Here is a 27,447-nt window from a genome sequence, read left to right as displayed (position 1 = left end):
CCTACTTACTACATCGAGATGGCTTCTTCTTCTTCGTGACACTCGGAGCATGCTAATTTATACGATTCTGGACTTTCCTAAGGTATTCCATACTTACCCCCACAAGCGTAACAATATTATTTTCATGGATAATGGTCATTTATGATTGGTGATAATCTTGGATCATATTACTTTGTGGAAATGACGCCAGATTGGCCTACTGGTGATATGCCATTTCTGGTGATAATCTACTGGTGATATGCCATTTTGGTGATAATCTACTGGTGATATGCCATTTCTGGTGATAATCTACTGGTGGCATGCCATTTCTGGTGATAATCTACTGGTGATATGCCATTTCTGGTGATAATATACTGGTGACATGCCATTTCCAGCTTCTTATTGAACTTGTGACAGTATACCACGTGCTTCAGCTTAAGAGCTTACGGGACACCGCTCAAACTGGACAAAATCATTAACCTTTAGAGGTGAGTAGAGGTCGAGAACTCGATTTTCTAACCTCTCCTTTTGGCTTGACCCAATACCCAATCTCTCTTTTTTCCAGATGCATGCGGTACCAGCAATTGTTGAGTTGTTAGGTCACTATTAAGGTTATGAGGATGGATATGTCGAGTAGGGGTAATGGGAGTGTGATACGTATTGTCGATGATTGCTTTGATTGACCTGTGTCTCCTTTGGTAAGCGCTAGATACGGTTACGTAACCAGTGGTCCCGCTCGGCCAACTATTTGAGATCGGTTTTGTGATCGCCGGCCTGGTACCCCCGCTCGTACTCTGGCTTTTTCGTATGGTAACACGACTTTGGGCTTGGGACCCAGCAGGTAGTTCTGGGACGACTGGCGATCGTGGTCTCTTCGAGACAAACCGTCGTCTTGGAGTTACCCAGAGGCGACGACCATCGCAGTACGAAGTGTCAATTTCAGCCACTGCGTTCTTCCATATTTGATTACCTCAAGCTCATTCATTCCAGAAAATCTGACAGTCATTGCTGTGACGTCATCTCATTGTCATTGCGGTTTGAGTGTGTGGGGTACAGGACGTCATCATACCAAACTCAACGAACACAAAGCGAGTGAATGAAGTTCGCTTTCTTGAATGAGCATCAGTTTATACTGTATTCGTGTTTAAAAGTAATAATTGTAACTTAGTACTGCTCTGCGTGATGCTGCCACGACGATGTAGTTCGCTGCAGTGCTTTACGGTGCGCAACGGCAAAATTCACGGTGCGCAACGGCAAAATTCACGGTACGCTCGGCAGGTCACCCTTCGTCCACCTTTTCAGATATTCTGTATCCAAACACTGATTAAAAATGCGATCAAAAGTCAAAGCAGATGAAATTAAAAAGAAACAGGAGTGTTCGTCATTTTATTTTTTTATCCTCATTTCACACTTTCGTTTCGTCCCGTCGTGTTCTATCGGCGCTTCCCGTCCCGGCTCTTTGTGTCCCGCTCTACCCTTGCACACTCCTCCCCTTTCCCTCCCCTCATACTTACGGTAGCGATGCCGCAGACCAAGTTCCGAAAAATTGTCATCCTGGGATACCGCTCCGTGGGTAAGTCGGCCTGGAGGTGAGACCGCCTCGCGACTCTGTCTCGTCTGACTCCTGGCGATGCCAGACGGTAGGCTTTGCGGCCTAACGTTGTTGGTGGATTTCTATCTGCTGTGATCGATTGAAACAAAACGAGGTTACGGGCGTAAACTGGATAGGCGGCTGCCTTCAAACCAACTGCCTTAACGAATGCTTTGTCGAGTCTTACAGGTAGAGCAGAACCATGTCTTCCCGTCTGATAGTGATACATCATCACGAGTAATAAAACCACAATGGACATTACATCGAGGGCAAATACAAGAATTCTTGATGAGTCTGCGACGTGCACACCAGTCACCACTTAATAATGTCAGGTATTAGAGCCAAAGAAGTGATATTATGATCCTCCGCGACCATAGCGTTATCATCTAAAATTTCATCTTGTGGCACAATAAAACGAGGAGCTGGGGGACGACCGCCTGCCATAACCGAGTGCTCAAACTGAACGGATCAATATTTAAAAAAAAAAAAAAATCAATGGACAAAGGTTTGGGTGATCATGGTCAAGGTTTGGGTTTGGGTGTTCACGGTCAAGATTTGGGTGTTCATGGTCAAGGTTTGGGTGTTCATGGTCAAGGTTTGGGTGTTCATGGTCAAGGTTTGGGTGTTCATGGTCAAGGTTTGGGTTTGGGTGTTCACGGTCAAGATTTGGGTGTTCATGGTCAAGGTTTGGGTGTTCATGGTCAAGGTTTGGGTGTTCATGGTCAAGGTTTGGGTGTTCATGGTCAAGGTTTGGGTGTTTATGGTCAAGGTTTGGGTGTTCATGGTCAAGGTTTGGTTGATCATGGTCAAGGTTTGGGTGATCATGGTCAAGGTTTGGGTGATCACGGTGAGGGTTTGGGTGTTCACGGTCAAGGTTTGGGTGTTCATGGTCAAGGTTTGGGTGTTCATGGTCAAGGTTTGGGTGTTCATGGTCAAGGTTTGGGTGTTCAGGGTCAAGGTTTGGGTGTTCAGGGTCAAGGTTTGGTTGATCATGGTCAAGGTTTGGGTGATCATGGTGAGGGTTTGGGTGATCATGGTCAAGGTTTGGGTGATCATGGTCAAGGTTTGAGTTTGGGTGTTCATGGTCAGGATTTGGGTGTTAATGGGCAAGGTTTGGGTGTTAATGGTTTCGGTTTGGGTGATCATGGTCAAGATTTGGGTGTTCATGGTCAAGGTTTGGTTGTTCATGGTCAAGGTTTGGTTGATCATGGTCAAGGTTTGGGTGATCATGGTCAAGGTTTGGGTGATCATGGTCAAGGTTTGGGTGATCATGGTCAAGGTTTGGGTGTTCATGGTCAAGGTTTGGGTGATCATGGTCAAGGTTTGGGTGTTAATGGTTTCGGTTTGGGTGTTCATGGTCAAGGTTTGGGTGTTCATGGTCAAGGTTTGGGTGTTCATGGTCAAGGTTTGGTTGTTCATGGACAAGGTTTGGTTGTTCATGGACAAGGTTTGGGTGTTCATGGTCAAGGTTTGGGTGTTCATGGTCAAGGTTTGGGTGTGTTAATGGTCAAGGTTTGGGTGATCATGGTCAAGGTTTGGTTGATCATGGTCAAGGTTTGGTTGTTCATGGTCAAGGTTTGGGTGTTCATGGTCAAGGTTTGGGTGTGTTAATGGTCAAGGTTTGGGTGATCATGGTCAAGGTTTGGTTGTTCATGGTCAAGGTTTGGGTGATCATGGTCAAGGTTTGGGTGATCATGGTCAAGGTTTGGGTGATCATGGTCAAGGTTTGGGTGTTCATGGTCAAGGTTTGGGTGTTCATGGTCAAGGTTTCGGTGATCATGGTCAAGGTTTGGGTGATCATGGTCAAGGTTTGGGTGATCATGGTCAAGGTTTGGGTGATCATGGTCAAGGTTTGGGTGTTCATGGTCAAGGTTTGGGTGATCATGGTCAAGGTTTGGGTTTGGGTGTTCACGGTCAAGATTTGGGTGTTCATGGTCAAGGTTTGGGTGTTCATGGTCAAGGTTTGGGTGTTCATGGTCAAGGTTTGGGTGTTCATGGTCAAGGTTTGGGTGTTCATGGTCAAGGTTTGGGTGTAAATGGGCAAGGTTTGGGTTTGGGTGTTCATGGTCAAGATTTGGGTGTTCATGGTCAAGGTTTGGGTGTTAATGGTCAAGGTTTGGGTTTGGGTGTTCATGGTCAGGATTTGGGTGTTAATGGGCAAGGTTTGGGTTTGGGTGTTAATTGTTTCGGTTTGGGTGTTCATGGTCAAGGTTTGGGCGTTCATGGTCAAGGTTTGGGTGTTCATGGTCAAGGTTTGGGTGTTCATTATAAATAAATGTGACTTTAATGGGACTGTGTTTGATGTCGCTGTAGATTAGCTAAATGTAATGTGCTCAGTCCAAGAGACGTGGATGCAACATGGACTCTGATGGCCCCTTGTCTGATTTTTACCGTATTTACATTGGGGAAAGGTGAGGGGGTAGGAGTAGGTAGAGTGTGTGTGGGTGTCTGTCTCTGTGTGTGTTTCTCGCTGTCTGTGTGTGTGTGTGTGTGTGTGTGTGTATATTACTATTAGTCCCCTCAACTCTCAATTGGACGCCATTTTGTTTCCATCGTGTGCAGTGCAAGGAACCTATGTCCATTGCGTGTGAAGCGTAATGTGTCCGTTTTCCCATCAAAATCTTTCTCTGCACCCAAAAGTGAGATTATATTACGTAATTTATCTTCGTTCTTCCAACGCGTCAGAATAAGCATACACTCAGACATGATAAATTTAACCTTAAAACTCATCAATGAAGACCCGGTAAAATGAAGTGTAATCGGCTGATAAATGTTCACACTGACTCGTGCCTGATTTGAGGTGTACAGAGTCTGTAAGGAGAAGAAACACATGCAGGTAAGTGACAGAATGGAGAATTTTGAAAGAAGTGGAAGAAGGAAACAGATGGAGGCACACCATTCATGCTAGATGTGCACACCATTAGGAGAGCAGATCATCTACCATACAGAGCACAGTCAGTTTGTGTGTTTGTACAGATGTCTGTCCCCCTTCATAAGGATAGGTTTTGAAGGCCAATCTTTTAACATCAATGTGTGTTCACTACGGTCTGTTTTTTGAGGATAAAACAAACTCGAAAAACATTTTCCAGAAAAGAGTAATTATGTCTCTTCTATTGGAATTGTAGACGGTGACTTTCAAACCGAGCCCCAAGGGCGGTGTCGAGAAGCGTTTAAAAAAACAATACAAGGTTCAGGGAGGTCAAATTCGCTGCACATGATGTGCAATGGGCGCAGAGTAAAAAGAATGTTCATTTATATCCACATGATGTCAAATAAATAAACTAGAACGACAGTCTTGGACGTCACAACGTCGACTGATATGCCGACACCCACATTGTAACATCATTACAATACCTGCCTGCTAGAATAGAGCCTTGGAAACATACCAAGTTTGATTTAAATCCGAGATGGAGGCACACCATGTGAGAAGGATGAAAATCCGAGATGGAAGGATGAAAATCAGAGCTGTCTCCCTTGACATATCACGTGCCTTCGATACGGTCTGGCACCCCGCTCTGCTCACCAAACTCTCCTCCTATGGTATCCATGGAAATCTCCATGCATGGCTTGCGGACTTCCTCTCTGGTCGTAGTCAACGTGTGGCCCTGAATGGATTTCTCTCATCTCCCCTTCCTGTTCAGGCTGGAGTTCCCCAAGGCAGTGTGCTGGGCCCTGTGCTTTTTCTGGTCTTTATCAATGATCTCTCCGACTCTCTGGAAAATCCTCTCTATCTCTTTGCTGATGACTCCACTCTCTGCCGCTCCATTCCTCTTCCCTCAGATCGGCAGTCTGCAGCCTCCTCACTCTCTGAAGACCTGGACAAAATCACAGACTGGTCAAACAAGTGGAACATGTCTTTCAATCCTGACAAATCTCACACTCTTAATATGTCTCTCCGAAAAGATCGACTGGACAACCCTCCCATCTACTTTCTGAATAATCCTCTCCAAGAAGTTCTGTCGCTCAAGCTTTTGGGTCTCACTATCTGCCATGATCTTTCTTGGGAAAACCACATTTCCAAGCTGGCCTCCAAAGCCAGTCGCCGACTGGGCATCCTCCGTCGTGCGAAGTCCTTCCGAGGCACACCTGAGCTCCTCACCACATACAAGGCTTTCATCCGCAGCTCAATGGAATACTGTTCTCCCCTATGGGCTGGTGCTCCTGCCTCACACCTAGCTCGGCTTCACGCTGTTGAATCCAAAGCTTTCAGAATCATTGGAATCTCCCGCGATGAAGCTATCTCTGAGGGCCTTTCACTCACTCACCGCAGGCAGGTAGGTGGTCTTTCTGTCTTCTACCGACTCTTCTCCGGCCTTGCTCCCCCAGCTCTCTCTGTGCTCTGTCCCCCAAATATTCCTACAGGTCGCACAAGATCTGCCAGCAACCCTCTGATGGTTAAACTGCCGAAATCTCGGCTCTCTGCTCACCTTCACTCTTTCATTCCTCTTTTCTCCCGCCTCTGGAACAAACTCCCTCACTCCCTTCAATCCCACTCCTCCCTCCAGGTCTTTAAAACAGCTGTTCACCACCATCTCTTATCTTCCCCCATCGAAAACCTTGATCTTTTCTACCCCCACTAATTCACCCCAGATCCACCTTGTTTGAAATTCCAACGTCTTTCCTGGAAGTCCTGGCAGTGTCCATATGTTTTATACCTCTAATGCCCCCCCCCCCCAAAGCCCTCTCGGTCTCCATGTCTCTCTGTCCCTGCTCTCAAATGTTGTGTTTGTGTCCTTCCCCCTCTCTCCCCACCTTGTCTACTGCTCCCGATGTTATTTGTTTTATGTGTCGGTTTGTCTTTCTGTGTGATTAATGTTTGCTCTTTCACGAGCCTCGATCTTGTATTCAAATCTTGTATTCTTGTATTGTATTGTATATGAATCTTGTATTCAAAAAAACAAAAAAAACAAAAAACATTCAGCTGTTCTCAAGTTTCATGATTTCTAATTGACCTCTAACCTCTGACCCCAAAATCTAACCGGTTCATCGATACCTCATTGTACATACCTGCACCAAGTTTGACTTGGATCCCTTCAGCCGTTCTCAAGTTGTCGCAGTAACGAAAACCTATCAAGGACAACCTGAAAACATAATGCCTCTGTCTTTAAGACTTTGGCATGCTCACGAGGCTGCACCGTTGAATATACTGTTGCAACCTGTCAAAGGGTCTTTTATTTTAGTTAGAAACTAGAACAACGCGACTGTCGCCAATATGCCTCCACGTAGTCCCACAACATATCACAAATATTATAGTCGTTGAAGCTGAAGGGAAAGGTGTATGCTGCATGTGTGAGAAGTGTTATGATTTATGGGAGCGAGACATGGGTAATGAACGTAGAGCAGCAACGAAGGCTGGAAAGGGTGGAAATGCGAATGGTTCGATGGATGTGCGGAGTATCGTTGAGAGAGAGGAAGACAAATGATGAATTGCGAAAGATGATGGGAATAGAGCCTGTGATGGATGCTGTGAAGAGGAACAGGTTGAGATGGTTTGGTCATGTGTTGAGGAAGGATGAAGTGACTGGTTGAGAAGAGTAATGGAAATGAATGTAGAGGAAGTAGAGCATGGGGAAGACCGAGAAAGACTTGGCTAAAGATGGTGGAAGAAGAAATGGGGGCAAAGGGGTTAACAAGGAGAGATGCAGAAAATAGGGCAAAATGGAGAAGATCGTCATGGGGACCGCAAGGCTTCACACTGTTGAAACTAAAGCTTTCAGAATCATTGGAATCTCCTGCGATGAAGCTAACTCCAAGGGCCTTTCACTCACTCACGGCAGGCAGGTAGGTAGGTCGGTGGTCTTTCTGTTTTCTACTGACTCCTCTCCGGCCTTGCCCCCCCCCCCCCCCCCCAGCTCTGTCTGTGCTCTGTCTCCCAAATATTCCTGCAGGTCGCACAAGAGCTGCCAGAAACCCTCTTATGGTGAAACTGCCAAAATCAAGACTCTCTATTCACCTTCACTCCTTCATTCCCCTTTTCTCCTGCCTCTGGAACAAACTCCCTCACTCTCGTCAATCCCACTCCTCCCTCCATGTCTTTAAAACAGCTGTTCACCACCATCTCTTATCTTCCCCCATCCAAAACCTTGATCTTTTCAACCCCCATTAATTCACCCCAGATCCACTTTTTTTGAAATCCTGACTTCTTTCTTTCCTGGAAGTTCTAGCAGTGTCCATATGTTTTACACCTCTTCCCCCCCCCCCCTGCCTTCCCATGCCTCCTCCCCCCAAGCCCTCTCCCTCCCACGGATCTTCTTTCATCCCTGTTCTCTGCTGTTGTACTTGTGTGCTTTCCCCTCTCCCATCTTGTCTCCCGTTCCCTTTATTGTATGTTTTATGTGTGCGTTTTTTTTCCTTTGTGATTGATGTTAGCTCTTACATGAGCCTTGATCTTGTAAAAAAAAAAACACACTAACGCCCGCTCTAGCAGGGAAAATGGCCTTAAAATGCCTGTTGTTGTTGTGTATAGTCCCACAATGGGTAGATGCCCTCATTCACTGTCCTAAAAATAAACAAGTTTCAAATTAAATCCCATCCATCAGCTGTTTTCAAGTATCACATTTTCACCAGCCATGACAAGTTTCACATCGATCGATCGGTGAAGCAGTTTCAGAGAAGGGATTTTTTGGAATATCAGCTTTCAAGTTAATATGGTGGCCACACCACGTGACGTATGACCTATGCATATGTATGGGTAGGGGATCACGTTTGTGAAGTTTCATGTTGATCGGATAAGGTTTGTTTTCGCATCAGGTTCGTTTTTCTATCCAAGATGGCTGCCAAACCACGTGACCGATGACATCATCATTTACAAACTATATGCAACAATGGTGTTGGATGATATTTGTAAAATTTCGCATCATTAGGGTAAGTGGTTTCAGAGATATAATTATTTAATATTTTCCTTCAATCCAATATCGCTGCCACACCATGTAACCAATGATGTTTTCGTGATTATCTTTTAATCGCCATGCCTAGTCAATGACACACGTAAAGTTTAGTGTCATTCAATTTGGTGGTTTGGGAGGGGATGTTTTTTTGTCCCCCGTCGCACAGCGGAGCGAAAGGGGGACTATGGTTTTCCCCTCCGTCCGTGTGTCTGTCCGTGCGGGCGTGCGTGCGTGCGTAAGCGAAGGACCGCATTCGAATTTGGTGTGGGTGCAACCCACGTCAAAATCAAAGATGGCCGCCGCCATGTATGTCTGATGCCATGTATGTCTGAACCTTGTGAGATTAATATCTTGAAAAATAAGCGAAGTACCAACTTCTAATCTGGTGTGTGGGTGTATCTAGGCACAAGGAAGAACGCTATTGAAAATTGGGTCGCCACGTCAAAATCCAAGATGGCCACCACCATATATATGTCTGAACCTTGAGCGAAATATCTTGAAAAATAAGCGAAGTACCAACTTCTAAGCTGGTGTGTGGGTGTATCTAGGCACAAGGAAGAACACTGTTTAAAATTGGGTCGCCACGTCAAAATCCAAGATGGCCACCGCCATGTATGTCTGAACCTTGTGAGATGAATATCTTGAAAAATAAGCGAAGTACCAACTTCTAATTTGGTGTGTGGGTGTATCTCGGCATCAGGAAGAACACTATTGAAAATTGGGTCGCCACGTCAAAATCCAAGATGGCCGCCGCCATGTATGTCTGAACCTTGTGAGATGAATATCTTGAAAAATAAGCGAAGTACCAACTTCTTATTTGGTGTGTGGGTGTATCTAGGCACAAGGAAGGACGCTATTGAAAATTGGGTCGCCACGTCAAAATCCAAGATGGCCGCCGCCATGTATGTCTGAACCTTGTGAGATGAATATCTTGAAAAATAAGCGAAGTACCAACTTCTCATTTGGTGTGTGGGTGTATCTCGGCATAAGGAAGAACGCTATTTAAAATTGGGTCGCCACGTCAAAATCCAAGATGGCCGCCACCATATATATGTCTGAACCGTGTGAGTGAAATGTCTCGAAAAATAAGCGAAGTACCAACTTCTAATCTGGTGTGTGGGTGTATCTCGGCATAAGGAAGAACGCTATTGTAAATTGGTTCGCCACGTCAAAAACCAAGATGGCCACCACCATATATATGTCTGAACCTTGTGAGCGGAATATATCATAGCATGTTTTCTGCGTCTTCCACTTTGTCAACTCACATCACTTCACCGACGGGGGACCTAGGCATAACGCTTGTTTTTAAGGTTTTAGGTTAAATCCAATATGGCTGCCAAACCATGTGATCGATGATGTCATACATTTAATATTTCAATATAAATGGGTCATACATACACTACCAGTCAAAAGTTTTAGAACACCTCAATTTTTCAAGTTTTTATTGAAATTTACGCAGTTTAATGTTCAGTGAATAACCTAAAATGGTACAAAGGTAAGTCGTAAACTTCTTGAGGTTAAAGAAAAAGTTTAGGTTAGCAAAAATGGGAAAGTAATGTAAATTGCACAGTTGTATTGCAAAACAAGGCCTTCTTCAGGGAACAAGTAATGGGTTAACAACTTACAGCTGTTCTGCAGCAATGTAAGTAAATTAAGCCTTGAAAGTTGATGCAAACAATTCCTACAGGTTTCCCAACCTCTGCTGATTACTTGATTACAAACCCCCTGTCTGTATAAAAGCAGTATTGGAACAGACTGTTATTACACCCACTGAAGCATTATTTGGACAATATTGCACTGCAGGAAGTAGTATATTGGAAACTGGAGGAAACTCTGACAGGAAGAGGTCTGGCAGACCCAAAGCTACAACAGAATCAGAAGACAAGTTTCTGAGAGTCAACAGCTTGCGTGATAGGCGGCTCACAGGACAACAGCTTCAAGCACAGCTTAACACTGGTCGAAGTAAGTAAGTCTCAGTTTCAACTGTGAAGAGAAGACTTTGAGCTGCAGGTTTGACAGGTCGAGTGGCAGTAAGAAAGCCATTGCTAAGATGGCAAAATAAGAAAAAGAGGCTTGCCTGGGCCATGAAGCACCCACCGCCAGTGGACTACTGAAGACTGGAAGAAGGTCGTATGGACCGATGAATCAAAATTTGAAATCTTTGGTTCATCACGCAAGGTTTTTGTATGCCGTATAGTAGGCGAAAGGATGGTTGCTCAGTGTGTGACACCAACTGTCAAATATGGAGGAGGACACGTGATGGTCTGGGTCTCTTTTGCTGGATCCACGGTCGGCGACTTGCACAGAGTGTCTGGCACCCTGAACCAAAAGGGCTACCACAGCATTTTGCAGTGCCATGCAATACCCTCTGGTATATGCCTAGTTGGTCAGGGGCTCATCCTACAGCAAGATAATGACCCTAAACACACCTCCAGGCTATGTCAAAACTACCTACGAGGAAAAAAACAAGATGGTAGGCTTCAAATCATGGAATGGCCAGCACGGTCTCCAGAATTAAACCCCATCGAGCTGGTTTGGGATGAACTGGACAGAAGGGTGAAAGCAAAGCAACCGACAGGTGCAACACATTTGTGGGAACTTCTGCAAGTGTTGGGAAGAACTTCCCGAACAATATTTGATTTCCATTGTAGAAAGAATGCCACGAGTGTGTTCAGCGGTTATATCTGCAAAAGGTGGTTACTTTGCTGAGTCAAAAATTTAAATGAAATTGTGTTAAACAAAATGATTCTTTGATTTCTTTTTTTATGTCCAATTGTTTATTTGTTCTATGCTTAATTTCAGAGTACATTGAGACATTAAACTATAAATTTCAATAAAAACTGTAAATATTGAGGTGTTCTAAAACTTTTGACCGGTAGAACCATTTGTTCATTCAGTTCATTTGTTTCGCATTCCCCAAGGTAGTGTTCTGGGCCCTGTGCTTTTTCTGGTCTTCATCAATGATCTCTCTGACTCTCTTGAAAATCCTCTCTATCTCTTTGCTGATGACTCCACTCTCTGCCGCTCCATTCCTCATCCCTCAGATCGGCAGTCTGCAGTTCTCAGAGTCTCACTCAGAGACTCTCAGAGTCAGAGTCTCAGAGACGGCAGAGTCTCACTCTCTGCAGACTTTGACAAAATCAGACTGGGCAAACAAATGGAACATGTCTTTCAATCCTGACAAATCCCACACTCTTACTATGTCTCTCTGAAAAGACCAACTGGACAACCCTCCCATCCACTTTCTGAATAATCCTCTCCAAGAAGTTCTGTCGCTCAAGCTTTTGGGTCTCACTATCTGCCATGATCTTTCTTGGGAAAACCACATTTCAAATCTGGCCTCCAAAGCCAGTCGCCGACTGGGCATCCTCCGTTGTGCGAAGTCCTTTCTTGGCACACCTGAGCTCCTCACCACATACAAGGCTTTCATCCGCAGCTCCATGGAATACTGTTCTCCACTCTGGGCCGGTGCTCCTGCCTCGCACCTAACTCGGCTTCACGCTGTTGAAACCAAATCTTTCAGAATCATTGGAATCTCCCACGATGAAGCTACCTCTGAGGGTCTTTCACCTACTCACCGCAGGCAGGTTGGTGGTCTTTCTGTCTTCTACCGACTCCTCTCTGGCCTTGCCCCCCCCCCCCCAGCTCTCTCTGGGCTCTGTCCCCCAAATATTCCTACAGGTCGCACAAGATCTGCCTACAACCCTCGTATGGTTAAACTGCCAAAATCAAGACTCTCTGCTCACCTTCACTCCTCTTTTCTCCCGCCTCTGGAACAAACTCCCTCACTCTCTTCAATCCCACTCCACCCTCCAGGTCTTTTAAACAGCTGTTCACCACCATCTCTTATCTTCCCCCATCCAAAACCTTGATCTTTTCTACCCCCGCTAATTTCACCCCAATTCCACTTTTTTGAAATACCAACTTCTGTCCTGGAAGTCCTTGGTGTCCTTGTGTTTTATACTTCTCTCTCCCCCCCCCCCCTCCCCTTCCCACGCCTCCTCCCCCCAAGCCCTCTCCCTTCCACATATCTCCCTGCTCTCAAATGTTGTGTTTGTGTGCTTCCTCTTCTCTCCCCATCTTGTTTTCCGCTCCCTCTTTTTATATATTTTGTTTGTCTGGTTGATTTGTTTGTGAAGTAAATGTTAGCTCTTTCACGAGCCTCGATTCAGTGCACAACAACAACAAAAAAAGTGAATATTAAATAATTATAAGGAGAACAAACATTCTGAGTATTGCGCTACAATACATGTCCCCTACTGGCAGTCTATCGTCCGGAAAACTGTTGGGGAAATTACACGTATTGCACTGTGTGAATTATGCAACATGCAACGGTGAAGGAAGTGTCCATGTCCATGCAACATGTCCTAGGAGACATGCAATGGTGAAGTACCAACCGAGAATGAAGGTGTGGAGGTTGAAAGAGGTGACAGCGAGGGAGGCATTAAAAGAGAGGCTGAGTATGGTAGAGGATGATGTGGTTGAGCTTGAAAGTGGTTGGATGTCAATGAAAGCTAGTCTGTTGGGAGCCGTTGGTGAGGTATGTGGATGGACAAAAGGACCACCGAGGCACTCGGAAACATGGTGGTGGGATGATGAAGTTGGAAAGAAGATTGACGAGAAGAGGAAGAAGTTCAAGGAGTGGCAGAAGGTGAAGGGTACGGGGGCAGAAAAGGAAGAGCATGAAAGTTATAAGGCAGCCAAGAAGGCTGCAAAGAAAGAGGTAGCACAGGAGGCATGTAGGAAAATGTTCGGAGAACGCTTGGATTTGGAAGAGGGTCAGAAAGCAGTATTCAGGATTGCAAAGCAGATAGAGAAAGAGGTGTGATGTGATGGGGGTGAGTTGCTTGAAGGATGAAGTGGGACAAATCGTTGTGGACCCAGATGGAATTAAAGGAAGATGGAAGAGATGTATGGAAATACTGTTCATTGCAGAGAATGAATGGGATGGCAACATCGAGAGTAACCCAGTTTTAGGACCGGCAGAGAAGATAACCGAGAAGGAAGTTGAGGAAGCGATTAAAGCAATGAAGAGTAGAAAAGCGGGAGGGCTGACGGGTGTTGTGGGAGATATGTTGAAGGCAGCGGGAAATTGGGGTGTGAAGAGAATGACAGAGATCTGCAATCTGGTGGTGAAAGAAGGCCGCATTCCAGTGGATTGGGAACTGCGTACACTCGTCCCTCTATAGAAGGGGAAAGGTGACCCTCAGGACTGTGGCTCGTATCGAGCGATAAAGTTATTGGAGCATGGAATGAAGGTATTGGAAAGAGTGTTGGAGAGGAGGATAAGGAAGAAAGTGAAGATTGACGAAATGCAGTTTGGATTTATGCCAGGAAGAGGAACGACACACGCTTTTTATTGTGAGGCAGTTGCAGGAGAAGTACATGGAGAAGAGGAAGAAGTTGTTTCTTGGGTTTATTGATCTGGAGAAAGCATTCGATGGGGTTCCACGTGAAGTAGTGACATGGGCATTGAGGAAGTTAGGAGTGGAGGAATGGTTGATCAGAGTAGTGATGGCAATGTACAAAAGAGCGCGCACAGCTGTAAGGACGAAGGACGGGAACAGTGGTGAGTTTGAGGTGAAGGTGGGAGTGCATCAGGGGTCGGTACTAAGTCCACTACTATTTGTAGCTGTGATGGAGGTGCTGTCTCGGAACGTAAAGGAGGGTTTACCGTGGGAGTTGTTGTATGCAGATGATCTGGTGTTGATTGCAGAAAGTATGGATGGCCTGAAGGAGAAGATGAACAAGTGGAAGGAATGTATGGAGACGAAAGGTCTGATGGTGAATATCGGAAAAACAAAGGTGATGGCAAGTGGTAAAGCATGTGGTGAGGTGGAAAGAACTGGGAAGTGGCCATGTGCTTTGTGCAGGAAGGGTGTCGGAGTGAACTCAATTCAATGTACAATGTGCGCTGAGTGGGTTCATCAAAAATGTAGTGGTTTGAGAGGGTCATTAACCAGTGTGGCAGCTACATTCAAGGTGTGCACAGAGGGAGCTGCAGATGGAGGAAATGTTGAGTTGGATGTTGGAGACAGTGTGAAGCTGGAAGGTGTGAAAACATTTTGTTACCTAGGAGACATGCTGAATGGAGAAGGTGGATCAGACTCGGCAACGGTTGCTAGAGTGAGATGTGCATGGAAGAAGTTTCGGGAACTGAGTGGCGTGCTGACGAGGAGGCGAGTGTCATTGAAGCTGAAGGGAAAGGTGTATGCTGCATGTGTGAGAAGTGTTATGATTTATGGGAGCGAGACATGGGTAATGAACGTAGAGCAGCAACGAAGGCTGGAAAGGGTGGAAATGCGAATGGTTCGGTGGATGTGTGGAGTATCGTTGAGAGAGAGGAAGACAAATGATGAATTGCGAAAGATGATGGGAATAGAGCCTGTGATGGATGCTGTGAAGAGAAACAGTTGAGATGGTTTGGTCATGTGTTGAGGAAGGATGAAAGTGACTGGTTGAGAAGAGTGATGGAAATGAATGTGGAAGGAAGTAGAGGACGGGGAAGACCGAGAGACTTGGCTAAAGATGGTCGAAGAAGAAATGCAGGCAAGGGGGTTAACAAGGGGAGATGCAGAAAATAGGGCAAAATGGAGAAGATTGTCATGGGGACCGCAGGGCTAACCCCCGCTCTTGCAGGGAAAGTGGCCTTTAAAATGCCTGTTGTTTGTTGCACTGTGTGAATTATATAATTACCAACTCACGGTCTGAGGTAACTCGGCTAAACATTATCCGATTTGCACCAAATAAAGTTAATGAATGGTTGCATAGACCCTACGTCTCACTAAAAGGGGAAAAAGTTTTGATTTGATTTGATTTCTCACTAAAAGGGGTTTTTCGAAGTTAAGTCTGTTCACAATTGTATTTTGTCGAAACTGTATTTATCTTTCGGTGTGTGAAGTTATTGTGTGCAACTTTGGTTGTTTCTCGGTGTTTATATTTCATAAATTGATCGTCTGTTTGCCGTGTCGCGAGCAAGGCATTTGCCGCGTCGCGAACGATTTGAAATCGAAGTTAAGTGATTGTTCCCATTTGTATTTTCGTTAAAACTGTATTTATTTATGGTGTTGTACGTATATTGTGTCCCGACGAAGATTTTTCGGTGCAAATCTTTCATACCTGCATTGAAAATCGTGTTAATTCGTGTCGTGTCTTGAGGCCTTGTACAGTGTGCACTGTACAACCTTGAGGCTTTGTTTTTCTCAGCGGTCCGTCGTTTGTGATCCAATAACTTTCGTTCTCTGTATTCCCAGTCTTTTCACCCATAGCCTACTTCCTTGTGTAAATCTCAACTCAAAAAAAAAACAAAACATTTCCTTCTCTGTTCTCATTCGTTTATTCATTCTTATTCGTTCGTTCGTTCTTCGACCACGTGTTTCTCCCCCATTTCCCCAGATAGTTTTCACTCATTAACCTTCAATGTTTACACTTTCCCCTCAAGTTATGTATTCCGTCATATTTTATAACACCTTTTTCTTCTTCTTCTTTAAAAGGCTGCTTTCGACTTGCTCACCAAATCAATTCATCCCAAAAAAAATATCCATCTCCTATAGTGCCTTTTTTCTACATTCCCTAAACTCTCCTGCACTCCATCCTCCATCCAGCGTCCTTAAACGTATTTTTAACTCGAAGGTGACAAGAAACTCATTTTGCAATAAATGTTCGTTTCCCATAAATCGTACACTTTCAAAAATCCAATCTCACCCCTCCCCTCCAAATCTTCCCCATAACCCCTCCCCTCCAAATCTTCCCCATCACCCATCCCTTTCAAATCTCCCCCCTTGCCCCCTCCCTCCTAAGCTACCCCCTCACCCCTCCCCGCCAAGACGCCCCCTCGCCCCTCCCCTCCTAGACTCCTGCCTCACCCCTCCCCTCCAAATCTCCCCCATATCCCATCCCTTTCAAATCCCTCCCCTTGTCCCTTCCCTCCCAAACTCCCCCCTCACCCCTCCCCTTCAAATCTCCCCACCCTCATTGCTTCTCAATTTCCCCCCTCTCACTCCCCCTCCTCAAAGCGTCCTCCCCGCTTCTTCCCCCTTCAAACTCTCACCTCCATCTCCCCCAACCTTCTGCCTCGCTCTTCCCCCTCCTCAAATAACACCTCATTGTGACTCACCCAATCACCATCAAACCTTTTGTCCGCCCCATCCTTCCCTTTCTCCGAGCTATTCTGAAATCTCTGACACACCTTCAACAGCTCTCCCTACCTCACCACCTCTTCCACATCTTACCCTACCCCTCCTCCCCCCTGTTCTGTATCTGATGCTCCCCCTTCCTCTTCATTAACGGTATGGACCTCAAACATCCGGGGCCTTCGTTCAAACTTAACTGATCTCTCCATACAGGTTGATTCTGTCAAACCAGACGTGATCTGCTAAACAGAAACTTTCCTCCTTTATGATGTCTCTGATTCCATAGTATCTCTCCCGGGCTACTCCCTCCTCCGGTATGATAGACCTGAGCCTCGTCCTGGAGGCGGGGTTGCTATCTTTATCAAAAACTCTCTTCCTCACTCGCCCTGCACTGCACTCTCTCCACCTCACCCCCAGGAATACCTCTGGCTACGGCTTCCCCTTCGCTCCCACCTCTTGTTCATATGTGTGTTGTACCGTCCACCAAACAGTGATGACTCCATCTACATCTCGCTGTCTGATGATATGGACCAACTTCTATCTACTCATCCCAACTCTCTCTTCCTCATATGTGGTGATTTCAACTGTCATCATGCCAGTTGGCTGGGTGTGGGTACCTCTCTCACCAGCCATGGCTCCTCAGCAAAGGACTTCTGCGACTCACTGGGACTGACACAATCTGTCAATTTCCCGACCCGGATCTCAGTCAACGGAACATCTTCTCTTCTGGACTTGGTTATGACTAACTTCCCTGAAAATGTCTGCTGCTCTTCTTCTGCTCCGATCGGATCATCTTATCATGTCCTTGTTAAAGTGGACATCTCTCTGACCATCCTCAGGGAGCCTGCTCAGCGTCGACGAGTCTGGCATTTCACTCAGGCCAACTGGCACGGTCTTCAAGCAGCCATCAATCATCTGGACTGGTCTCCCATCTCTACCACCTCTGACATCAACTCATCCTGGGAATTCTTCCAAAGTAAATTGCTCTCTCTCATGCACAGATTTATCCCATCTCGTCTTCAGTTGTCATACCTTTCCTCCCGTCCATGGTACACGGAATCTTGTGGTGAGGCTGTTGCCCAGAAACAACTTGCCTTCGTCTCCTGGAAAGCAAATCCAACGGAAGGAAATCTCATTTCCTTTCACAAAGCCCGAAACAAGTGTGTGTCCACCCTCAGGAGAGCCAGGAAACAATATCTCTCCGTTCTCAAGACCGAACTCTCTTGTCTGTCTCCCTCTTCCAAATCCTGGTGGCGTCTGGTCAAATCCGTTTCTGGTGTTTGTTCCCCCTCCATCCCCTCCCTTACCTCAAACGGCTACACAGCTGACTCCGCACGTGAAAAAGCTGAATGCCTCAACTCTGTGTTTGCCTCTAAATCTTGTGTCCCAAACCCATCCCTCTCTGTACCCACCATACCCAGTCGTACCCTGCTGCTCCTGGACTCCGTGTCCTTTCCTCCTGACAAGGTGGAAGAGTTTCTGTCAACCCTCGACTCTGATTCTGCAACTGGACCCGACGGCATCAGCCCACAGGTCCTAAAATCCTGCTCTGCTGCTCTATCTCACCCTCTCTCTGTTCTCTTCACCCTCTCTTTTGCTCAAGGTCAACTGCCATCTGCTTGGAAATCAGCCAACATCACCGCTTTGCACAAAACAGGTGCAAAAACAGATCCTAGCAACTACAGACCAATCAGCCTTCTCCCAATTATCAGCAAAGTCATGGAATCCATCATTGCTTCGGATATGAAATCTTTCCTCTTCTCCAATGGCTTGATCTCTGATCATCAATTTGGTTTCAGACCAGGTCACTCTACTCTGGACATGCTGCTTCTGCTGTCTCAACAATGGATGGAGGTCCTCAATGCCAAACAGGAAATTAGAGCTGTCTCCCTCGACATATCACGTGCCTTCGACACGGTCTGGCACCCCGCTCTGCTCACCAAACTCTCCTCCTTTGGTATCCATGGAAATCTCCACGCATGGCTGGCGGACTTCCTCTCTAGTCGTCGTCAACGTGTGGCCCTGAATGGGTTTCTCTCATCTCCTCTTCCTGTTCAGGCTGGAGTTCCCCAAGGCAGTGTTCTGGGCCCCGTGCTTTTTCTGGTCTTCATCAATGATCTCTCTGACTCTCTCGAAAATCCTCTCTATCTCTTTGCTGATGACTCCACTCTCTGCCGCTCCATTCCTCTTCCCTCAGATCGGCAGTCTGCTGCCTCCTCACTCTCTGAAGACCTGGACAAAATCACAGACTGGTCAAACAAGTGGAACATGTCTTTCAATCCTGACAAATCTCACACTCTTACTATGTCTCTCCGAAAGGATCGACTGGACAACCCTCCCATCTACTTTCTCAACAATCCTCTCCAAGAAGTTCTGTCGCTCAAGATTTTGGGTCTCACTATCTGCCATGATCTTTCTTGGGAAAACCACATTTCCAAGCTGGCCTCCAAAGCCAGTCGCCGACTGGGCATCCTCCGTCGTGCGAAGTCCTTCCTCGGCACACCTGAGCTCCTCACCACATACAAGGCTTTCATCCGCAGCTCAATGGAATACTGTTCTCCCCTATGGGAGGCTCCTGCCTCACACCTAGCTCGGCTTCACGCTGTTGAAACCAAAGCTTTCAGAATTATTGGAATCTCCCGCGATGAAGCTATCTCTGAGGGCCTTTCACTCACTCACCGCATGCAGGTAGGTGGTCTTTCTGTCTTCTACCGACTCCTCTCCGGCCTTGCACCCCCAGCTCTCTCTGTGCTCTGTCCCCCAAATATTCCTACAGGTCGCACAAGATCTGCCAGCAACCCTCTGATGGTTAAACTGCCGAAATCTCGGCTCTCTGCTCACCTTCACTCTTTCATTCCTCTTTTCTCCCGCCTCTGGAACAAACTCCCTCACTCCCTTCAATCCCACTCCTCCCTCCAGGTCTTTAAAACAGCTGTTCACCACCATCTCTTATCTTCCCCCATCCAAAACCTTGATCTTTTCTACCCCCGCTAATTCACCCCAGATCCACCTTGTTTGAAATTCCAACTTCTTTCCTGGAAGTCCTGGCAGTGTCCACATGTTTTATACCTCTCCCACCGCCCCCTTCCCACGCCCCCCCCCCCCCCAAAGCCCTCGCCCTCTCTCAGATCTCTCGATGTCTCCATGTCTCTCGGTCCCTGCTCTCAAATGTTGTGTTTGTGTCCTTCCCCCTCTCTCCCCATCTTGTCTACCGCTCCCTATGTTATACGTTTTATGTGTCGGTTTGTCTTTCTGTGTGATTAATGTTCGCTCTTTCACGAGCCTCGATCTTGTATACAAAAAAAAAAGAAAAAAAAAGAATGTAAATCGGAGTTAAAATAAGCCCGCAAGGTCGCTCCGTGGAGCGGCCTGCACGTATTGCATCGTGTGAATTATATAATTACCAACTCTCGGTCTGAGGTAACTCGGCTAAAGATTATCCAATTTGCACCAAATAAAGTTTATGAATGGTTGCACAGACCCCTACTTCTCACTAAAAGTGGAAACAATGTAAATTGGCGTTAAAACAAGGAATATTAACAGCTTTGACTTACCGCACTCCAAATTATAGTCCGGAAAACTGTTGGGAAAATTACCAAAGTTCAAAGTGCCATAACTTTGTTAAAAATGATCGAAATGTCGTGAAGTTCGAATTTGATCTGTAACTTATCATGAGGAAACCATGTACCATGTTTGAAATCATTAGCATTAAGAGTTTAGAAAAAAAAGTCCGGAAAGCTGTTCTCTGCGTGACGAACTGACGGACTGATAGACTGACAGACTGACAGACTGACAGACGGAGGGACGGCGTGCAAACCTATTGTCCCATCCGGTGTACACCGGTAGGGGACTAAAAAGAATAACAATGAATTGGAGATACTGCATTTAAATTGGACAAGGGAATCAAAAAAAGGTCTTTCTCCCATGTTAGTCCCCTACCGGTGTACACCGGAGGGGACTATAGCTTTGCACGCCGTCCCTCCGTCTGTCAGTCAATCAATCAGTTCGTCACGCAAAGAACAGCTTTCCGGACTTTGTTTCTAAACTCTTAATGCTAACGATTTCAAACTTGGTACATGGTTTCCTCATGATAAGTTACAGATCAAGTTCGAACTTCACGACGTTTTGATCATTTTTGACAAAATTATGGCACTTTGAACTTTGGGAATTTCCCCAACAGTTTTCCGGACGACAGACTGCCGGTAGGGGACATGTATTGCAGCGCAATACTCAGAATACTTGTTTATCATATTTTTCCACCAAAACACTCGTGTTATGTTCATTATTTTCTCACATAATGGAAACGACCGATTCCCAGTGAATGGAAACAAAATGGCGAACACGGCCCACGTGACTAGAAATTTCTGGACACCATGTTGGAACTCGAAATGCAGGGACTCCAGGGGTGGGTGGAGTATACATATTGAGGAAGAAGAGGAGAATGAGGAAAATGGAGTATGATGCGGTGGGAGAGATTGGTATAAGATGGAGTTGCGCACGGTTGTAAACTCTAACATGTTGACATTTTGGCGTGCTCTTTTTATTCCCCAATCAACAGGAAAATCCTCTCTGACCATTCAGTTTGTGGAAGGCCAGTTTGTGGATTCGTATGATCCGACAATAGAGAACAGTAAGTCGTATTTTTGTTCTAATCTGATGCAACTTTTACTAAATCGTAAATGAGTGATGATGGAGATCTGTTGAAACCATGCAAGATGGAGTAGTTCTTTACCTGTGTTGTTTCATCATTAGTGCTGTGTTACACAAGTAGCATACTGTATGGGCTAAGGTGATGTGTGTGTGTGTGTTACACAAGTACCATACTGTGTGGGCTAAGGTGATCTGGTTTTGATAATCTTCAGTTACATTTGCATCATACCTTTCCCCCACCACCCCCCCCTCAGCTTTCACGACGACGTTGTCCTTAAATGGGCAGGAATTTCATCTCCAGTTGGTGGACACAGCCGGACAGGTAACATCTCCCACCGGCGTCAAACGCGCATGGTGGAATTTGACCGTGATTCTGTATCAACATTCGTTGCCATGACGACACTTGATTGAAAGCACTTTGTGATCATAATGTTGTTTTTTTTTCATTAGGATGAATACTCAATATTTCCACAGTCTTACTCTATGGACATTCATGGTTACGTTCTGGTCTACTCTGTGACATCCAATAAGAGGTGCGTGGCATTCAGGGCCCGGAGCTCTCATGGAAAGCGTAAACCAATTTCTAGTAAACATTTCCTGTAAAAGGTAAGTTATCAAGTTACAAATCCCACATGCGTTGATGTTTGTTTTGTACAGCTTTGAGGTTGTGCAGGTGATTCATGACAAGCTACTCGACATGGTGGGAAAAGTACAGTAAGTTCAATTTGATTCCTACCGAGTGAGATGAGACGGGTTTTATCTGGGGTCGAGTTGAAGAATACCGACCGTGAATGGAAAAATAAATTATGTTTTGGGATTTTGAAAGAGAGAAACCCTGCTCATTTGATAACCATGTGATCACAGGATGACTTTCTCCCATGTCTGGTTGTAGAGTTCCCATTGTGCTGGTCGGGAATAAAAAGGACCTGCACATGGAAAGGTATGACTAAACTGGCTCCACAGAACTCAGATGAACACCTTTCTTCCTCTATGGCACGAGCACCCCTTTTTCCCCCTGACCTCCACTTGTGGACACGGACCCAATCCAGAAACGATGGCTCTGGACCACTTGACATCTCAAGCCGCCGAAGACAATATAATCATATTACCCTCATAACTGAGCCTGGTGTTGGCTTAATGGTTAGGGTGCCGGCTTGGGATCCTCGGATCCTGGGTTCGAATCATGGTCAACAACAACAACAACATGCATTTTAAAGGCGATTTTCCCTGCTAGAGTGGGGGTTAGCCTTGCGGTCCCCATGACAATCTTCTCCATTTTGCCCTATTTTCTGCATCTCTCCTTGTTAACCCCCTTGCCCGCATTTCTTCTTCCACCATCTTTAGCCAAGTCTTTCTCGGTCTTCCCCGTCTTCTACTTCCTTCTACATTCATTTCCATCACTCTTCTCAACCAGTCACTTTCATCCTTCCTCAACACATGACCAAACCAGCTCAACCTGTTCCTCTTCACAGCATCAATCACAGGCTCTATTCCCATCATCTTTCGCAATTCATCATTTGTCTTCCTCTCTCTCAACGATACTCCGCACATCCGTCGAACCATTCGCATTCCCACCCTTTGTTGCTGCTCTACGTTCATTACCCATGTCTCGCTCCCATAAATCATAACACTTCTCACACATGCAGCATACACCTTTCCCTTCAGCTTCAACGACACTCCCCTCATCATCAGCACGCCACTCAATTCCCGAAACTTCTTCCATGCACATCTCACTCGAGCAACCGTTGCCGAGTCTGATCCACCTTCTCCATTCAGCATGTCTCCGAGGTAGCAAAATGTTTTCACACCTTCCAGCTTCACGCCGTCTCCAAGATCCAACTCAACATTTCCTCCATCTGCAGCTCCCTCTGTGCACACCTTACATTTGAATGTCGCTGCCACACTGGTTAATGACCCTCTCAGACCACTACATTTTTGATGAACCCACTCAGCGCACATTGTACACTGAATGGAGTTCACTCCGACACCCTTCCTACACACAGCACAGGGCCACTTCCCAGTTCTTTCCACCTCACCACATGCTTTACCACTTGCCATCACCTTCGTCTTTCTGATATTCACCTTTAGACCTTTTGTCTCCATACATTCCTTCCACGTGTTCATCTTTTCCTTCAGTCCATCCATACTTTCCGCAATCAACACCAGATCATCTGCATACAACAACTCCCACGGTAAACCCTCCTTTACGTTCTGAGCCAGCACCTCCATCACAGCTACAAATAGTAGTGGACTTAGTACCGACCCCTGATGCACTCCCACCTTCACCTCAAACTCACCACTGTTCCCGTCCTTCGTCCTTACAGCTGTGCGTGCTCTTTTGTACATTGCCATCTACTCTGATCAACCATTCCTCCACTCCTAACTTCCTCAATGCCCATGTCAATACTTTGCGTGGAACCCGATCGAATGCTTTCTCCAGATCAACAAACCCAAGAAACAACTTCTTCCTCTTCTCCATGTACTTCTCCTGCAACTGCCTCACAATGAAAAGCGCGTCTGTCGTTCCTCTTCCTGGCATGAATCCAAACTGCATTTCGTCGATCTTCACTTTCTTCCTTATCCTCATCTCCAACACCCTTTCCAATACCTTCATTCCATGCTCCAATAACTTTATCGCTCGGTACGAGCCACACTCGAGGGTCACCTTTCCCCTTGTATAGAGGGACGAGGGTACTCAGTTCCCAATCCACTGGAATGCGGCCTTCTTTCACCACCAGATTACAGATCTCTGTCATTCTCTTCACACCCCAACTTCCTGCTGCCTTCAACATATCTCCCACAACTCCCGTCGGCCCTCCCGCTTTTCTACCCTTCATTGCTTTTATCGCTTCCTCAACTTCCTTCTCAGTTATCTTCTCTGCCGGTCCTAAAACTGGGTTACTCTCTATGTTGCCATCCCATTCATTCTCTGTATTCAACAGCATTTCCATATATCTTTTCCATCTTCCTTTAATTCCATCTGGGTCGACAACGATTTGTCCCACTTCATCCTTCAAGCAACTCACCCCCATCACATCACACCTCTCTTTCGCTATCTGCTTTGCAATCCTGAATACTGCTCTCTGACCCTCTTCCGAATCCAAGCGTTCTCCGAACATTTTCCTACATGCCTCCTGCGCCTTTGCTACCTCTTTCTTTGCAGCCTTCCTGGCTGCCTTATAACTTTCATGCTCTGCTGTTTCTGCTCCCGTACCCTTCGCCTTCTGCCACTCCTTGAACTTCTTCCTCTTCTCGTCAATCCTCTTTCCAACTTCATCATCCCACCACCATGTTTCCGAGTGCCTCGGTGGTCCTTTTGTCCATCCACATACCTCACCAACGGCTCCCAACAGACTAGCTTTCATTGACATCCAACCACTTTCAAGCTCAACCACATCATCCTCGACCCTACTCAGCCTCTCTTTTAATGCCTCCTTTACTGTCACCTCTTTCAACCTCCACACCTTCATTCTCGGTTGGTACTTCACCCGCCGAGCTCTCCTCGCACCTTTCACCCTTACGTCGCAGACAACCAAGTGGTGCTGTGAAACAGTCTTTCTGTTTTCGTCTTTCGAATCACCGTCGATCGCTGAATTAACGCCAGGGGGGTTGACTCAGCCTGTGATCCTTCCGAGGTCGGCAAATTGAGCACCAGTTCACTGGTAATTCCCTGTGTGTCACAAGAGGAGACTAACAGGGTTGGCGGCAGGAAGGGCATCCGGCCATAAAACATTGCTTCAAAAAGGGGGCCAGGGTGCCCGAAAAAGGCTAACCCCTGCTCTGTGGGGAAAAATGGTCTCAAGTTGGGTACCCTCATAACTACAAAGCCAAATAGTTGTAACCGTGTATATCACAAAAAATCCTTTTAAAGTCTATCACTAATATCAGCATGGGTGTGGTGGGGGTGGGAGAGGGTTTATCCCCCACTAATTATCTATGTGTTTGTGTTGTGGAGCCATTCTAAAATAAAAACATAGGGCAGTACACCTGGCGCTCACCTGGTAGAATAAACTGTATACTGCACTGACTAAAGGTAATTCGATCAATTTAAATCAATTTCATTGATTGCTAGAAAACAGGGCAGCATGTAGAATCATACTAACATAATCACAACACTTTAAACAAACAAACAAAAAAATACCTATTTTGCCCCCCCCATTCCCATATACCTCCTAAGATCTCAATTTTTCCAATGCATTGAACAAACATTGGTACATCATGGGTGATTAAGGTTGTGGTGAAGTTTCATCGAAATTGCATGTGTAGTTTCTGAGAAGAAAGCAAATAGTCACGTGAAAAAGTAAGTACACCACATGTAAAGTTTTGACTTTTTCAACATATTTCAAAATACAGCTATTTGATCTTCATTTCAACAATATTGATAGATAAAGGTGATATAATATAACAAATATCATGAAACATTTACATTTTGTTGTCCATTGTATAATTTAAATAAACATAAATGCAAATTTCGCATGCGGAAAAAGTAAGTACACCCTTGGCTCTAATAGATGGTATTGCCCCCTTTGGCAGAAACAACCTCAAGTAGGCGTTTCTTATAACTGTCTACCAGTCTCTGACATCGACTGGGAGATATTTTTGCCCACTCCTCCATGCAGAATTCTTTCAGCTGTGCGATGTTTGAGGGGTTTCTTGCATGCACAGCTCGTTTCAAATCCCCCCACAACATCTCAATGGGATTTAGATCCGGGCGTTGACTTGGCCATTCCAGAACCTTCCATTTCTTTCTTTTCAGCCATTCCTTGGTGGATTTACTGGCATGTTTAGGGTCATTGTCATGTTGCAAGGTCCACCTTCGGTTGAGCTTCAACCTTCCGACAGATGGCCTCACATTATCCTCAAGCACCCTCTGGTACAATGAAGAACTCATAGTGGATTCTATGATGGTGAGCTGCCCAGGCCCTGATGCAGCAAAGCTGCCCCAAACCATAATATTTCCACCACCATGCTTTACAGTTGGCATCAGGTTCTTGTGGTCAAATGCTGTCTTTGGTTTTCGCCAAACATGTCTTCTGGTACTGTGGCCAAATAGCTCCACCTTTGACATCCTTCCAGAGCACATTGTTCCAGAAGTGCTGGTCTTTGCCTCGGTGTTCATTGGCAAACTTTAGTCTTGCCCTGATGTTCTTTCTGGACAGCAACGGTTTCCTCCTGGTACACCTCCCATGTAGATAAAATTTGTGCAGCCTCTTTCTAATGGTAGACTCGTGCACTTTGACATGAACAGTGGCAAGAGCTACCTGTAGGTCCCGTGATGACATTCTGGGGTTCTTAGAGACTTCTTTCAGCATCTTGCGGTCCGCTCTCGGGCTGAACTTGCTGGGGCGGCCTGGCCAGAACAAGTTGGCAGTTGTTTGGAATCTTCTCCACTTGTAGATGATCTTCCGGACAGTCGAATGATTGATTTCAAATTGTTTGGAGATCTTTTTAAATCCCTTCCCAGACTCGTAGGCATCTATAACCTTCTTTTTGAAGGCCTCAGAGAGCTTTTGATCTCGGCATGGTGACGCCGCACACTTCAACAACAAAGAGCAAACCAAACTAAATGTCAGGTTTAAATAAGGCAGGTTCCTCCAAGATCCTCTCTGACGATGTTCTAATCATTTGCACCTGAGCTGGTGCACCTGATTCAAATTTTAGGTATTTGTCGTAGTGATACATTTTGGGGTGTACTTACTTTTTCCACATGCGACATTTGCATTTCTGTTTATTTAAATTATACAATGGACTACAAAATGTGAATGTTTCATGATATTTGTTATATTATATCACCTTTATCTATCAATATTGTTGAAATGAAGATTAAATAGCTGTATGTTGAAATATGTTGAAAAAGTCAAAACTTTACATGGGGTGTACTTACTTTTTCACGTGACTGTACCTATTTTGGGGGGCAACCCCTGTAGATCCCCAAAGGGGCAGATTTTTTTTTTAATGCCGTGAAAAAACTTTGGTACATCACGGGTGATGATTGTTGTGGTCAGGTTTCATCGAAAGAGTGTGTGTAGTTTCAGAGGAAAAAGCAAATTCCTATTTTGGGGGTCAAACCTGGATCCACTTTGACCCCGGTAGATCCCCGTAGACTCCGAGTTGTTTTTAATGCCGTTTATCATTTGTGCCAAATTTGGTCGCAATCCCATCAGCGATTTTGGAGAAGTTTCAAGTGTTTACGGACGGACTGACAACG

The 27,447-nt window shown here is 45.7% G+C and overlaps 1 protein-coding gene across 1 annotated transcript in view; it reads left to right on the top strand.

Annotated features, from left to right (window-relative positions):
- The first annotated feature begins 1,324 nt into the window (after positions 1-1,324).
- The window catches only part of LOC137416566 (GTP-binding protein Rheb), a 30,650-nt gene continuing 4,527 nt past the window's right edge, over positions 1,325-27,447 (top strand). Inside the window, exons 1-6 of the mRNA XM_068102205.2 lie at positions 1,325-1,552; positions 21,148-21,219; positions 21,494-21,561; positions 21,690-21,772; positions 21,897-21,953; positions 22,132-22,179. Coding sequence (XP_067958306.1) covers positions 1,501-1,552; positions 21,148-21,219; positions 21,494-21,561; positions 21,690-21,772; positions 21,897-21,953; positions 22,132-22,179 — 380 coding nt within the window. The 5' untranslated portion in view covers positions 1,325-1,500. The remainder of the gene's footprint in view (positions 1,553-21,147; positions 21,220-21,493; positions 21,562-21,689; positions 21,773-21,896; positions 21,954-22,131; positions 22,180-27,447) is intronic.

Source organism: Myxine glutinosa, chromosome 12, assembly GCF_964187855.1.
Source record: "Myxine glutinosa chromosome 12, kmMyxGlut1.1, whole genome shotgun sequence".
In the NCBI taxonomy this organism is placed as follows: Eukaryota; Metazoa; Chordata; class Myxini; order Myxiniformes; family Myxinidae; genus Myxine; species Myxine glutinosa.
Note: the sequence above shows the minus strand (reverse complement) of the source record. Positions and strands in the feature narration are given on the sequence as shown.